At 42.1% G+C, this 15,413-nt stretch overlaps 1 protein-coding gene across 4 annotated transcripts in view; it reads left to right on the top strand.

Moving 5' to 3' along the window:
* The window catches only part of Ergic2 (ERGIC and golgi 2), a 28,827-nt gene extending 16,633 nt beyond the window's left edge, over positions 1 to 12,194 (top strand). For all 4 annotated transcript variants that reach the window (XM_050126495.1, XM_050126496.1, XM_050126497.1 and 1 more), the window contains 7 exons: positions 416 to 511; positions 5,073 to 5,128; positions 6,283 to 6,381; positions 8,423 to 8,520; positions 10,386 to 10,548; positions 11,526 to 11,608; positions 11,732 to 12,194. In XM_050126495.1, the coding sequence (XP_049982452.1) occupies positions 416 to 511; positions 5,073 to 5,128; positions 6,283 to 6,381; positions 8,423 to 8,520; positions 10,386 to 10,548; positions 11,526 to 11,608; positions 11,732 to 11,794 (658 nt within the window). In that variant the 3' untranslated portion in view covers positions 11,795 to 12,194. The remainder of the gene's footprint in view (positions 1 to 415; positions 512 to 5,072; positions 5,129 to 6,282; positions 6,382 to 8,422; positions 8,521 to 10,385; positions 10,549 to 11,525; positions 11,609 to 11,731) is intronic.
* The last annotated feature ends 3,219 nt before the right edge of the window (positions 12,195 to 15,413 follow it).

The following is a 15,413-nucleotide window of genomic DNA, read 5'->3' on the forward strand; positions in this document are numbered from 1 at the left end:
ATATTGGCCTGGAAGAAAAGCCCAGTTTTCACTTGGGTGCCTTTTCCTGACCTCAGGTTCCTTCCGACCCAGCTGCACCGCAGTGCAGAAGTGCATGAGGAGGGTGTGCTGCTGATGCTCTCTGTTCCTCAGTCATTGAGCAGACTTGAAGATGCATAATGATCTGTAATTATGTAAATAGGTAGCTATATAGCAGCTCTAAGTGGGTGCAAACCATCACTGTAATCTTGACGTCAGGACTCAACAGTTTGTCCTTAGGATTCTCCTTTCCCCGTGTGCCGTTGTCACCAGTCCACAGTCCCTGTGCCAGATGTGCACTGAGACACCTGATGTGCCAGATGTGCACTGAGACACCTGAACCACAGTCCCTGTGCCAGATGTGCACTGAGACACCTGAACGTGTCTTGCCTTACAGGGAAGATGATCCATCGCTGACTCCAGATGCATGCCGAATCCACGGTCATCTGTACGTCAATAAAGTAGCAGGGAATTTTCACATAACTGTGGGCAAGTATGTTCTTTTCACTTCCTGAAGTTCTTTAGATGGGGTTGGAGCTTGATTAAAATTGCGTATTTTCCTGACCAGGTAGTACAACCACAAAGGGCATGTAAAGTGTTGTTTGTGGGTCACTAGTGATTAAAACCTCTCAGTTGTAACTTCTGTAGCCAGATAGTTTTGACCCTAGGGGCTCCATCAGTGCGTTTGTTTGTTGATAGTAGGTTTTGTTTAGCCCTTTGGTGGTTCTCATCAAAATGCAACCCCTGAGTAATTCTAGAAAAAGTCTAAAGTTGCTGATATCTAGAATGAAGTAATTTAGTAACAGCTTAGGAAGACTGCCACTTGCTCTCCTGAATATGACCCAGTATCACAGAAAGCTCCCGTTTTCTCCTTCCACGGAGAACTGAGGAGGATGAGGATGAGTTCTCCTCTGTCTAAACCGTCATTGGACGATTGCTGTGTGCAGAGTACTGGTCTGGAGACTCAGGGTCACACAGTGGAAAAGAGGGAGCCCTTCTTCTCCCTGGGTGCTGAAGTCCTACAAGAATAGTCAAACTTTGACCAGTAAGTACATTATCAAGTTATTACTTGATTATAGTTCTATTGAGACTCTAAAAGTGATTATAGCTGATAAGGAAAATTACGTAACGTAGTCTGCAAGTCAGCAGAGGCTTCGTGAGGAGACTTTAGAATTATATGGGGAGTTAGGAACTTATATATAAAGTAAAGGAGAACATGTCAGGAAAAGAACCTGCTCAAAGGGTTCCTTTGGGTTTATTGTCTGTTTACTTATTTGTTTATATAGAGAGAACAAAAGACTTCATTGCTTATAATGATCAAATCCGACTTTATTTTTTCTTTGTTGTGCTTTTCTCCTGCGAATTTAAACTTTGCTGTTTGGCCATGATCAGTGCTCACTTGCTTATCTGCAGCATTGTCCGGGGACTTTGAGACTTTGGCACCATGGAGGCAGCACATGGAGAGGGCTCAGTGCAGCTTCACGTGTAAGCAGTGCCCTAGTCTGAAAGGAGGCAGAGCACGAACTTCTGCTGTACCGTGGCCTGTAGTCTCCCCTATTTCATACCTTTCAGCAGATGATAACTTACACATAACAGACCACAGAGGGAAAGCTCTTGTTGCTTTGTCTCGTAAACTGAAGTAGACTTACCTTTTATTTTTAGTGTTAGGTTTGTCAAGCTCAATGTTGATCCTGTTACCTGTTGAGTGCAATGACAGTCCTCGCTGCCCATAGAGAATAGTTCAGAGGGCATGAGTGTGGTGTTCGAATCCCTGTAAGCAGATGCTCGGACGTGTGCACACAGAATGCATTAGCAAGAGGCATGTGCTTGCATTTAGCCAGAGTTGTGACCAGATAAACACACGCAGGCCGCTCAGATGATGGGATGACATTTGAGCACCGAGCAACACAGGATAGCGAGTCAAACAACCCATAGGTCCTCTGTGTAGCTGAACAGAGTTGAGGCTCAGGTCAGTAGTTTCTCGTTTTTGCATTGTCTGAGGGCACCTGAGAGGTCTTTGTTGAAATACGATTCTCTGCAGGATGTTTTCTTTTCTGTCTGTGGTCCATGGGTGCCAGTAGCATCCCTCACCTCAAAACCAGTAAGTGCCACAACCAAAAAGCTGTTCTTCATCCTGACTGAGGTTCAGAACTGTTCTCCTTCCAGTGCTGGGCCCATCTGATGGGTTAGACATGTCAGAAAACAAGCAGGAAAATTGAAGCCTTCTTAATAAATGTCATCTGCATAGGGTAACTGAATTTGATTTTTTAACGTGTGGTTTTGAAGGGAGATGCCTATGCTGCTAATCCATAAAATTTCAATTTATGTTTTCTAACAAAAAGGGGAAGATTTAATCTAAAACAGTTCTAAGTTCCTCACAGACCTTAGGTTGTGAGAAACTATTGAAGTCAGCTATAATGCTGTAGCTTGTAATTTGATTATTTAGAAGAATTCTTATCTCTAAATTTAAAGCCTGTAGTAGGAACACAAAGTGAAGGTATCAGTGGGACAGGGTGACCTCTGGCTGTAGTGTTTCTGTTTAGTGCTGCTGGAGTTAGCTACAGTCGTTCCTGTAATAGGTCAGTGCTCTGCACTGGATGGTGATTTATCTCCGTCACCTTGCCTCTTCTCAGTGCCTGAGCTGCAGAACAAGGTAAACACAAGTGGAGACCTGTTGGGGGCACACCAGAACTTGACAGTGACTTTATTACTAACCAGGAAAGATGTACACATTATGGAAAATTTTCTCATTGCTAAAATTGTTTACTGGATAAAGCACAAATAAGGAACAGCGTGTGGAAATCTTCATAGTGATGTTTTAACTTTCCATTTTTAAACCAAGGGCAGAAAAGGACAGGTGTTATTCTTAGTACCAGAAGAATAAAGAATTGGCTAAACTTAAGAGAGAACAAAGGCTTATCACAAGTGAATGGATCCTGACAGCATGATTTCCAGATGCAGCCCACTGCCTTTTTCATTAATGAAAAAGTTCAGATTTGCATTCAGAAGTGAAGTTTTAAGCATGGTGGCATACACTTCTAATTCCAATGCTCAAGAGGCAGGGGCAGGTGGACCTCTGTCTGAGGCCAGCCTGGTCCACATAGTAAGTTCCAGGCCAGCCAGAGTTACGGCGAGATCCTGTCTTACTCCCTTACTGCCCAAAAGATGAGGTTTTGTTGAAAGTTTACATTACAGCATCATCTTGAGGATGGAGCAGTTGACTCTGTAATGGTCTCAATGTTCCTGGTGTTGGTGCATCACCGGTAGGTACCGGTGTTGTGTACATTGCTGCACTTGGTTATTATTTGACCGTGTAAAGATCATAGAAACACAGGCTCTGGTTGCCATACTTTCAAATCACCATCGAACTTGGCTACAGAATATTGTGATAACTATGATGTCACAGTGACTGCATTTAAAGAACACAGTGTATGTTGATACCATCAGGCTAACCAAGCACTTATCACAATAGTCACAGTGTATGTTGATACTATCAGGCTAACCAAGCACTTACACAATAGTCCCAGCTCCATAGGAAAGCAGTGGTGAGGAGATTAGAGAGTTTAACGTAAAATGTTTGGTAGAATTTTTAAGAGAAAATGAAGTTACAATCAAGTGTCTGCTCACTCATCAGCCAAGAAAGAAAGATCCTGTACTTCTAGGTTAATGAAGTATGTTTGATTGTAGTAGCTGAAAAAATGAGTTCATTGAAATTAGATTGGCCTTGGGCCATTAGATTTCGGTGAGAAAGTGCTTCAGCAGCTGAGGACAGGGAGTCCAGTGTCCAATAGTCAAGAAGCATGATAAGGCTAGAGGCATGGCTCAGTGGTAAAGAGATAGGAGTCCTTTTCATGAACTCACATTGGACAGCTCACAGACCTGTAACTTCAGCTCCAGGGTATCTGACACCCTCTTCTGGACGCCAGGGTACTGCATGCACATGCATCTGCCCACATACTGGACTTCCTGTGACCCTGAGGGAGTGCATAGGTGTTACCACTACTGTGTGTTGTTTAGTGGATTAAGGATTCAATGAAAATAGTCTATGTTGAATAGCCGAGGGAAGACTGTGGAGCCCTCCAATTCCATAGCCTAAAGTGATACCTGCTAAAGTGTGTTATCAACTAGCAATCATTCTATTTGCTCCTGTGGACTTAATATTGTTCATTTCTGTGACTTCCATTAAAAATAAAATCTCAGCATTCCAGTTTGACCCTCTGCACAACAGCTGGATCTTGAGCAGTAGTGAAGTTTTATTATAGTTTTTTAGTACTGCTTTTGGTCAGTGTTTTAGGAATTATATTTTCTGAACACTTCATAGAATAGCTTATAATAAATTTAACCTAAAATTATCAGGGAAAATAGTACTTATGTATAAACTAGTGCTGTGGCAAAGTTGCTACAGTCATGCGTGACGGTGGTGGTTCTGAGTGGCTCCAGCAGACTGCTGTGGATGCTGTGGGAACCCAGGCCTCCAGTCCCACCCCCTAGCGTGTCTCAGCTCGGATTATGGTTCCAGTTGTCAGACACCAGGACAAGTACAGAGGAAGTTTTAGAAATCTGTTGTGCAATTTAGGAAATTCTGCCTAAGTTGGGGATGACTGATCTCTGATACACAAAATATAAAAGAGAAGACTCTAGTAGTATTTTAGAAATGTCTTCAAGAAAGTGAATAGAGTCAGTTGAAGCATGCTGATGGATTTGTGTTTTCAGAGACTGACGTATTTAGGTCATTACCAGACACATGTGAGGTCGTTCTTGAAATTCGGATCTCCAGCTTTAAGCCTCAGGGAGCAAAGATTTTTTTCCCCCTGGAAAGCACATGTGAGCTACAGAATGAACTCAATTTTTCGGGTTTTGTGTTTCATTGATATTTATGAAATGCTGTTCCCTTGGTTTTTATCATCTTGGCTCATAAATACATAACAGTTTCCTTTTGGCTTTTTGCAGCCTTAGTTATGGCATTGCTGAGATGGCTTAGCTGTGGACCAGGTGCACGATGCACTACTCTTACTTTGCCTTGTTAGTTACATGTCTGCTTTTCCTCCTTCCAGGGCGATCCCACATCCGCGAGGGCATGCACACTTGGCAGCACTTGTCAACCACGACTGTGAGCGATTTCTGAGATTTTGTTTCAGTGTAGAAAAGTTTGCAAGAGAAGTTAATTTTGTGTGTGTTTTTCATTTGTTTTAGTGCAAATACAAGGTAGGGCTTTGAAAGTAAACTTGACTCGTGTGGTAGCACACACCTTCTGCCTTTAATCCGTCTCTGTGAGTTCCAGGCCAGTCAGGACTACATAGTGAGAGTTAGTCTCAAAAACAAGTAAATAAGTGTGTCGGCACCTGTAGCCCCAGCACTTGGGAGGCTTACACAGGGAGGTGGTCATGAATTTGAAGTTAGCTTGTGCTACATAGTGAATGTCATGCCAGTGAATGACAGGATCCTGTCATAGAAAGCAAAAGCCAAGCAAACAAAGGAAGCTGTTTAAAAATTTATATCCAAAACAAACAACTTGGTATCCCATCTAGAGGGGGGAAAAAAAACCCTTAAGTGTATTGCTTCAAATCTATCTGTAAGTTCACTGCACTTCTCTCTGTTCATTGCCCAGAAATCCCTTCAGTTAGGGGGCCCAGGAGAAGTTGGTGCCGCTCTGTACATGGCCACTAACAGGCAGGATTCGAAGTGGATCCATGTACAGGCTTGTGTACACACTTACAGTTACTTCGGTACAATGATAATCATAAAACTGCAGTGTTTTTGAAGAGTGGAATTGAATGGAGCATGTTTTCATATGCCTGGTTGGCCTAAGGCTGCAGATAGCCCTGAGTGACTTGGTCCTCCTGCATCTACCTTCCAAGTGCTGGGATTCCAAGCTTGTACCACTGTTCCAAGCAAGACTTTCTTCTTAAACTTTGCTTTTAGATCAAAGCAAATCCTATAAAAATCAGCTGATCATAGTAATGGGGTATGTTAAAAAATATTTGTGATCGCTTTCATTATTTGACTAATGGCATGGTTTGGTTTCTGTGTGATGTTTAAAAATTAAGAAAGTTGTATGTTTTAGACAGAATTAAATAAGACAGTTAATAGAAATTAATTTGTATATACTCATGAAATTTGAGGCAACATTTTATCAGGATTTCTCATGTTTTTTAACATGCTGTTTTAAGTAGATTTGAACATAGGTGAGGATATAGAACTATCTGTAGCATGGCACTCTCAAGAGTTAATGTGAGTTCTCTGCCTTTATTTTCTTTATCTTAGCTTACAACTTTTCTCACAGAATAGACCATTTGTCTTTTGGAGAGCTTGTTCCAGGGATTATTAATCCTTTGGATGGAACTGAAAAGATTGCTGTAGATCGTAAGTATTTAATAAGTGCTCTTAGAATTTGCATACAGAAAATTGCATTAAAACTTTAATACTGGTGGGTTTCCCCTCCCTGTCACCCTTGGGAAGCTAATCTTTAAGAGGCTGCTGAGTCTGTGGTAGACGTGATTGGGATTTGGCCAGGAGGGTTGATGTGTTGTTTAAAACACAACAGTCACTGGAGAAAGAAGTTCTCTTCTTGTCACAGGACCAAGGCTCTTGAATGCTTTTGTAGGAGGCCCCTGCTGATGTCACCAACCCAGGAAGCCTGGAGTTACTCCAGAGTGGCGGTGCATGTAGTCAGGTGTGTGCTATCCCAGCAGCCACGTGCGCTTGTGTTTTCAAGCCTCTGCTCCACGTGGGGTACTTAATCAAGCACTGAGGGTTATTTTCTTCGTCTTGTAGCAAGTGGTACGTAGCCTGTTTTCAGGTGACCTTGTTGTTATTTTGAGATAGTGTTTTACCATTTAGATCAGGCTGGCCTGGAAGTAATAGTGTAGCCCAAGCTGGCCTTAAACTCACGGCAATCCTCCTGGGATTACAGGCTTGTGTTGCCATGCAGGTTTGTTTTTGGACATTGATCTTTTTGTACTTGTATTTACCGTGGTGGCATCAGGTAACTAAAAATGACCCCTTGAATAGCAATCCCTGAGCAGTTTGTTTATACCTCTTTGCTCTGATGTCACCTTCAGAGTCTGGCAGGTCCAACTTTGGTTTACTGTGTATTTAAGAGAATAGCCGTGAGAACTGTGGTTACTGCTGCAATGTCATCTGGGTTTCTGCTCTGGGAGATGCTGTCTTTGCCTTCTTATGTCCCATGCGTGGCTATTAGTGCCTGAACTAATGCATGTGGACACCTGCATGCCTTTTGACTGGGGCTTTGTTTTACAAAATATGAGTATATTGTCTTCATTTTCAGTTTGTTTGTTTATTTAACATCCTGACCATAGTTTCCTCTCAGACGCTCTCCCACCTTCCCTTTGTCTTCCCCCCCCATCCATTCCTCCTCTGTTTCTGTTCAGTAAAGGGCAGGCCTCCCACAGATATCACCAAAACGTAGAGTATCAGGTTGCAGAAAGACTAAGCACCTTACCTTCTAGTTAAGGCTGGAAAAGGTGACCCAATATGAGGAATAGGGTCTCAAAGGCCAGGAAAAGAGTCAGAGACATCCTGCTGTTAGGAGTCCCAGAAGAAGACCAAGCTACACAACTGCTATAACATATGTGCAGAGGACCTAGGTCGATGCCATGCAGGCTCCCTGGCTGTCGGTTCAGTCTCTGTGAGCCCCTGTGAGCCCAGGTTGGTTTATCTGTGGGTTTTCTTATGCTGTCCTTGACTCGTCTTGGTTCTACAGTCCTTCCTTCCTCTCTTCAGCAGGATTCCCCGAGCTTGACCTAATGTTTGACAGTGGGTCTCGGCCTCTGTTTCCCCCTGTTGCTGTATGAAGCCTCTCTGACGACTGCTGGGCTAGGCACCAGTCTGTGAGAACAGCAGAGTATCATTAGGCATCATTACATTGACATTTTGTTTTTACTCCAGTCCTGTTTGGTTCTGTCCTGGGTCTCTGGGCCATCCAGCTTCTGGGTCCAGGCACTTTAGGCAATGTCAGGTGGGCTCACTCTCGTGGCGTGGGTCTCAGACTGGTTGGCCATTCCCACAATCTCTGTGCCACCCTTACCCCAGCACATCCCATAGGTAGGGCAGACTGTAGGTCGAAGATTATGTGGCTGTCTTGGTGTCCCCATCCTTCCACTGGTAGTCTTGACTAGTCACAGGAGATGGCCAGTTCTTAAAATTATTTATTACACACTAAATCAAGTGTGGGCACCCCACACACACCTCTTGTGTCCTAAGTGGGACTTTGTTTTACCAGATATGAGTATGTTTTCATCAGCTTTTCTTTTTTTAAAATTGTTTATTATATACTAAAGCAATGGTAATATTAAATTTCAATTTTGTCATATTTAGTAGAATAGATGTGATAGTATTCTATTGCTACTGATTGATAAGAAGGCATATTTTGTTTTTATTATAGACAACCAGATGTTCCAATATTTCATTACAGTTGTGCCAACAAAGCTACACACATACAAGATTTCAGCTGATACCCATCAGTTCTCTGTCACAGAAAGGGTGAGTGGGTCCTCATTGCTAAGATGATTGAGGGGGATTTTTTTTTTTTTTTAGTTTTCCAACTGCAAGATAACATTGGAGATTTAGTGGGTCCCCTTCCCCATTTTAAAATGCATGGACGTTTTGAAATGAATGAACATTTGTAGTAAAAGTGTATTGGAGTGGGTATTAGTGTGTGTTCTAGCACTGGCAGTGACTATTACAGAATAAACTAGGATGGCGGGTCACTTTATGAATTCTTCATTGATATAGGCAGCTAGCTCCTGACCTGCCTCTGTCATCAGGTGTTCTGGTTCTTTGTTGTTTTTTGTAAGTACATTCTTGCTGCTCTCAGCAAGGCCCTCAGTGCAGCCGGGTCTGATTGAATGCGTGCTTCCAGCCTCAGGTAGAAGGGTCTTAGTGGTTTCATGGAGGAAAGAACAGGTTTGAACAGCATCTGTTTTAGGTTGTATTTCCTTATAAACCAAGTTTGAAATTGGTAATACTCAACTGGTACCCATATGAATTCCGGGGTGTGTAAGAACTTTCCCCTCCATTTTCCTTCATGTGGTAGTTAATGCCTTAGGTGATGCTGACTGAGGCCTCTGAGAGCAAGGCTCTCTTTAGTCTTCTGAACTAGGTTATTTCAGAGGGCAAGTGTTAAGTGTCTTAACTTTTCAAATGGTTCAAGGGGCAAACAGGTGCGTATTTATATACATACATACACAGTAGCTAGCTAGGTAAGTATATATTGTACTCGTCAACATTTCTACAAGAGTAGGAAGATGTTCTTACCAGCAGTATTGACAAATACCTGGGAAACATTGTGTTGGTTTGACAAGGGTTTTGGGGCAAAGTAAGCAGGGGTATCAGATTATAGAATTGCTGTGGGTTATAGAGAGTCTGGCAATGTGTGCGTTGCTTCTGTTACAGCTGTCCCTGTATTAGAAACCCCTTTCCAAGGACAGTGGGAGAAAAGAAGAAAACTACGGCGTGTCATCATAATGGTACCATAAGGCTAGAAATAGCTCAGATTATAAATCTACCCAGCATGGCATCCAACTTTAAAAAAAGACGATGTTTGAACATGAAGTTATCTCCAGGATGCATTTGAAAATAGCAAAATTAAATCAAAAAGAAATCCATTGTGTAAGGGGTGTTTGTTATAGGTGATTGAGTTTTTAACAGTTCAGGGTGGGAGAGAAGCTAGCCACTTTCAGTTTTGGAAGCCCAGTTTAATCATCCCTAGTCTTCGCCGATGTAATTGATGTCCTGTTTCCCAACGTAGCTTGCTTTATTGAATGTGGTCACAGGGTTTCTATGCCTTAAACATGATATTGAACATTTTAGCGTTTTTGCATTAATTCACTGTTGAAAACTTAATTGGTGGCTCATTTATAAGGTTCTCTGTGTTAGTAATAAGGGAGGGGATTTTTACCACATGGTATGTGTTCCTAACGCTTGCATTTTAATTTCAGATTAGTAGAAATAAAATGACAAGAAATAATTTCAAAGAAACAATACAATATAAACTTGGTGTTTATCGCTTCGTTAGTTGTAAGTGCAGGAATATGCTGGTATGTTTAAGATGACCATTTTCAACATAGGAATAGTTCAGTTCCGGGTTCTGTTTTCTTTTTGAAACAGTGCATGGCCCTCCAGTTTTTGCTTCCTAGTGTGGGATTACAGATGTGCAACACCATGCCAGGATAAACGTGATTCTTTTAAAAAAAAACCTTACCCCACCAAGAACACTGGTATTTGTCTCTGGAGAGCTTAAAGTCTGGGGCAGTTCGTTCACAGGGAGGAAAGTAGAGTGTGTGTTAGTACCCACGATGAGTGCTTATTTATTTCTCTTACTTTCTCTCCTCTTCCCTTGCTCTAAGGAACGTGTCATTAACCACGCTGCAGGCAGCCACGGAGTCTCTGGAATATTTATGAAATATGATCTCAGTTCTCTCATGGTGACAGTCACTGAGGAACACATGCCTTTCTGGCAGTTTTTTGTAAGACTCTGTGGTATTATTGGAGGAATCTTTTCAACAACAGGTTAGCATTCCTTTCTTTGCCTAATTTCCTTTTAATTCGTTTTGCTTCGAGATAAGCGGTTACTGTGGATTGCGGGAAGTAGTGGTCATGCCATGCTTCTCTGATTCCCGAGTGTGTTTATTAGAATTGGGTGGGGATCCTTCACTGATGGACTGTGCCTCAGCATTTGCAAGGCTCTCACTTTCTCAAGGTCTAGCACACATGCACTCGCACGCACACACAAGCACACGTACATACATAAAATCATGCCTCTTTTAAAAGACAGCAAGACACACATTTTCAAGTTTTCATGTTTGGAAACGTCTCTAAATTCTAAAGCTCGTAAATGTATTTCCTGTCCTGTAAGCACACTTCTCTCACGGGATTTAGTAATGTAAGGAAGATTATGTGGTAAGCCACACGTGTCCTAGGCATTAGTCTGTTCTGCCACTGACCTGGTAGCCCTGACATAGTTCACTACCTTTTCTGAAATGTAATCTGTGGTTTGTCTGTATGCTGTAGGGTTGAATGAGGAAATGCCCAGAACATTGCAGCTGTAAATTCCCCCTCATTTAAAATTCTTTTCCCAGATACTGTTTGAAGTCATATTTTGTGACATTTTGATTAAGTCAGTAATGTTTTTGGTTTTAACCCAAGGCTCTGGAATCTTTTTAGAGATCCATCTTCAGCCCTTGGTTACTCTGAGCTAGTGAGAGAGTTATGTTCTTAGAACTCTGATATTTTGATTCATATTTCTAGAAAAAGAGAACAGATTTTCTTATTTTGGTTCATTTAAAAAGATGTTATTTGCAAAGTTATGTGAGAAAGTCTTGAAAAGGTTGTAACCCTCTCAAGTAGTTTGAGCCTCAGAGACAACTGCAGGCTGCTTTGCCGCCCTCCGTGGCCTGTTTCTCTACAGGTAGCTGCAGTATTTAGTCTTACATAGCAATTTCAAAAGCAGTTTAATTGAAAATTTGAACTTATTTTATCCATTGCAGGCATGTTACATGGAATCGGAAAATTTCTAGTGGAAATAATTTGCTGTCGTTTCAGACTTGGATCCTACAGGCCCGTCCATTCTGTAAGTGATACAGGTGGTGCTGTCGGCTCTAAACAGAAAGGGCCTCCCCACAGAGCCTCAGGGTCTGGGACGTCCTAGAGAGTGGAACTAATTCTCTGCTCCTCTCTTCTGCTTTCCCCTTAGGTCCCCTTTGAAGATGGCCACACAGACAACCACTTACCTCTTCTAGAAAATAATACACATTAGCACCTCCTGGGTGGAGAAAAACTTTTTGCCTGAAACATGAAACCTTTTCTAATAATAAAATGTTGTGCAATATATTCAAAGAAAAGAAAATATGAGAACCTGGAAACATACTTATTTAAAAAAAGGAAAAAAAGGATTAAAAAAAAAAACCAGCCAAGGATAAAAACAAAGCGAAGTTGTCCTATACATGTGTGCCTGTTACAAATGTCCTAGAAGAAATCATGCCGCTAACTGGAGAGGCAGCCCAGCCGGAGTGCCAGGCGAAGACGGCCCCTCTCGCTCCCGGCAAAGGACAGCAGGGAGGACGGAAGTGAACCGTACTTACAGAGAAGGGCATTGGTACATGCAAACGTGTGTCCTTTGTTTTTAAAAGATGTCAGAATAAAATGTGTAAAACATATGGAAAACTAGTCTAGACTTTAAAAAACTGCAATCAGCTCCCGTGGTTAATAAAGGAAGCAGGGACTGGCCCTGTGTTTCAGCCATATTAGTGCTAAGCCATATTGACAAGACCATGGTGTCCAGCACTGGGTTCTGATGAAGGTGTCTGCTTTCCTCTGAACTCCAGTTGGCGACTTTCCTGACTGTTAAGGCGGATTTTAGAAGATGAAGGTGAGGTTTCTTTCCCAAGGGCAGGTGTGTAAGTGCAATGACATGTGACAGGTGTCACTCACAGCTTGTACCTGGGACAGCGTAAGACCATAAAAGTCACTACTAATTGTGAACTGTGAGGGAGAAGTCCTGTGTGCTCGTGGGCAGTGGGAGTCAGGACAGCCACACATGGGTGCGGCAGTGTCAGGCCTGGACCAGGGACAGTACTGCCCTCGGTCGGGGCTCCGGTAACTAGAGGGAGCCCTGTCAGGTACTGTTAAGAACTGCCGGGTTTGTGTGCCAGCCGGTCTCCTCTCGTGCCTCTTGGGGCAGAAGCATCAGTTCATCTCCAGAGACTAAATCTTTGAGAGAGAAGGCTGGGTTTCCGGTTCCTGTCAGACAGGACCACACTGACAAATTACTGTGTTTTCAAGAGAATGTTTTTACAGATTTAAAAAACGATCTATTGAAAGGGCAGGCAGTCAGGTAGGGAGGAGATAGCAGCAGAACACTCCGCAGTAAAGTGTATGAAAAGTGGGATTATGTAGAAAATCAGCATTTTTAATTAAAATGCACAGTATTAAGAGGTTAACTGACTAATAATGTAATAATGGTCTTCAATTTTTAAAAAATATCCAGGAAATTTCAAATAATGGATGAGTCTTCTCTGAGGTTTTTGTTTCTTTGTGACTTTTTGGTTGGTCTTTGTTTTTCCCCTTAGATTTTATAGTTGGGCTAGAAAGAGGACATCTCTCCAGAAGAATCGCTAGCGAGAACTGGAATGTTGGCGCTTGAGACTGAACACTTTTCCATGTCTGCTGCTAGAAAATTGAGTCAGGCTTCAGGGGAGAAAACCCTGATTTAGGATTGCTAATGTCCTTAATTTTTCCATGGTTTCTAAGTGCCACATTAAAATCTTATTGAGTTGTATCTTTTCCATTAAAGTTGACTCTAAGGGAATTTGTTTAAAGCAGCATTTTCTTGGCATTGATTTCCGTTTTAGAAATTAAGTCGTTCATTTTCAAATAGTCAGGGTCAGTAAAAAAATGAAAATTCTGACCGTCCGTTTGGGTGATGAAGGCAACTGCGACCAGGATTTGTGGAGAGGGTTTTGGCCTTACCAGGTTTTCATTCCAGGTCAGAAATCCCTAACTGCCTGCCAATTCCACAGCTTTTCCTGTGCCTGTGATCCCTAGAGCCAGGATACCCAAGTGTCTGTTCAGTACAGTCTTCTGGATTTTATTAAGGTAGTCGTGTGTGTGTGTTCAATCCTAATATTTTAAGTCTGAGGCCTCCTTTACTTGAAATGTATTTTTTATACTATGTTTGTATTTGTATACTTTGACTGTAAAGACAGAAAATAACTAGGTAAATAAATTACTGTCAAGTGTTGAAATCCTTGACTACCTCCTAAGATAGCCTGGCTCAATATTAGAATGGCAGGTCCACTTGTTCTCTTACTTAGATGAGTACTGGACACAGAAAAGCTATTTCATTGTAATCAGAACTTATCATCTGAAACAACTTAGTCTTAACTTGGAAATGCATATAAGATGTAATATTTTGATAGATGTGTTGTAATTCAATTGCCAGGAAGTAAATTTACATGTAACTCCTTTACTTCAAAATTCTCTTTACACTTGTACTCTAGATACATTTTTTATGTGTGTGGTCTAAGAAATTGATCCAGACCTTGAGATCCTTAAAAATTCAACATGCCATTTAATCTTGAAGCTTCTCTTCTTGTTTAAGCTTCTCAGATCCTTTAAAACGCTGCCAGGGTAATGATGGAGCCTGATGTGGCATGCATCGGCCACCCTGGTGTGGCTGGCATGCATCTGCCACCCTGGTGTGACTGGTGTGCATCTGCCACCCTGGTGTGGCTGGCATGCATCTGTCATCCTGGTGTACCTGGCATGCATCGGCCACCCTGGTGTGGCTGGCATGCATCTGCCACCCTGGTGTACCTGGCGTGCTTCTGCCACCCTGGTGTACCTGGCATGCATCTGTCACCCTGATGTGACTAGCATGTTCTTGTAATCCCAGCCACTGGGGGAAGCAGAGACAGGAACATCCCTGGGGCTTTCTGTCTAACTGATCTTGCTGAATCAACAAACTCCAGGTTCAGTGAGATGCTGTGTGAAAAAAAAAATGGAAAATGATGGAGGAAGATGCCTAACATTGACTGCTGGCCGTCACACGTGGGTACACGTACATGTAGACAGCACACACATGAGTGTCTGTACACAACACTGATTCGTATGACTGAGTCTGTAGGTAGTTGAGATTACCATCAGTAAAGCACCTAAATGTTTGGGGTCTCCTAATACTATTCTGAAGTCAGCTCTTCTGAGCATAACTTGGAGCAGAGATCCCTTTACTACAGCTTGATGGGAAAGCTGTGGAAGTCCTTTGGTCACTTGGGTAACTGGGTCCTGCATATTTTCAGCAACTGCTGTACCACTGAGAAGTCCCTGCCTCCATCTGCTTTTTATTAAAGTGATTTCTATCCTAGAGTGGATGCGTGTTATTCTACCACGTCTCTGACCCTCGAGTACTTAGTATTTCAGATAAAATAGGAAGATACTAAAAACCCATGTCAGAAGACATGGTTCTGCTTAAACTTAATTCCAGGTAAGCACTGTTTGCCATAGAAGTGGCCACACTCTGTCATATAATATCCAAAACCCAGCTCTTGCTAGGTTTGTTTTATTAACTTTTCAACCATGCTTTTAAAAGTAGGCAGTGACTTTTTTTTTTCTTGGTTGTTTGTTTTTTAAAAACTTCTCTGAACATAAGGGGCCAACACTGCTTTAAGACAGCTAGGGCCTTAGTTCCAGAAAAGGTAGCCATGTTAGGCCTGTGAACTTTTAATAGTTACTGATGATTTAGAAACTAGGTTGATCAGTGTTATAATCTAATGTGGTGGTTTCAGTAAGAATGTACCTTATAAACGCATATTTGAATGCTTAGTCACCAGGGAGTGGAACTGTTTGAAAGGATTGGAAAGTGGCTTTGGAGGAGTGGT

Source organism: Alexandromys fortis, unplaced genomic scaffold (assembly GCF_014885135.2).
Source record: "Alexandromys fortis isolate MF-2015 unplaced genomic scaffold, M_Fortis_MF-2015_v1.1 scaffold_260, whole genome shotgun sequence".
Classification (NCBI taxonomy): domain Eukaryota; kingdom Metazoa; phylum Chordata; class Mammalia; order Rodentia; family Cricetidae; genus Alexandromys; species Alexandromys fortis.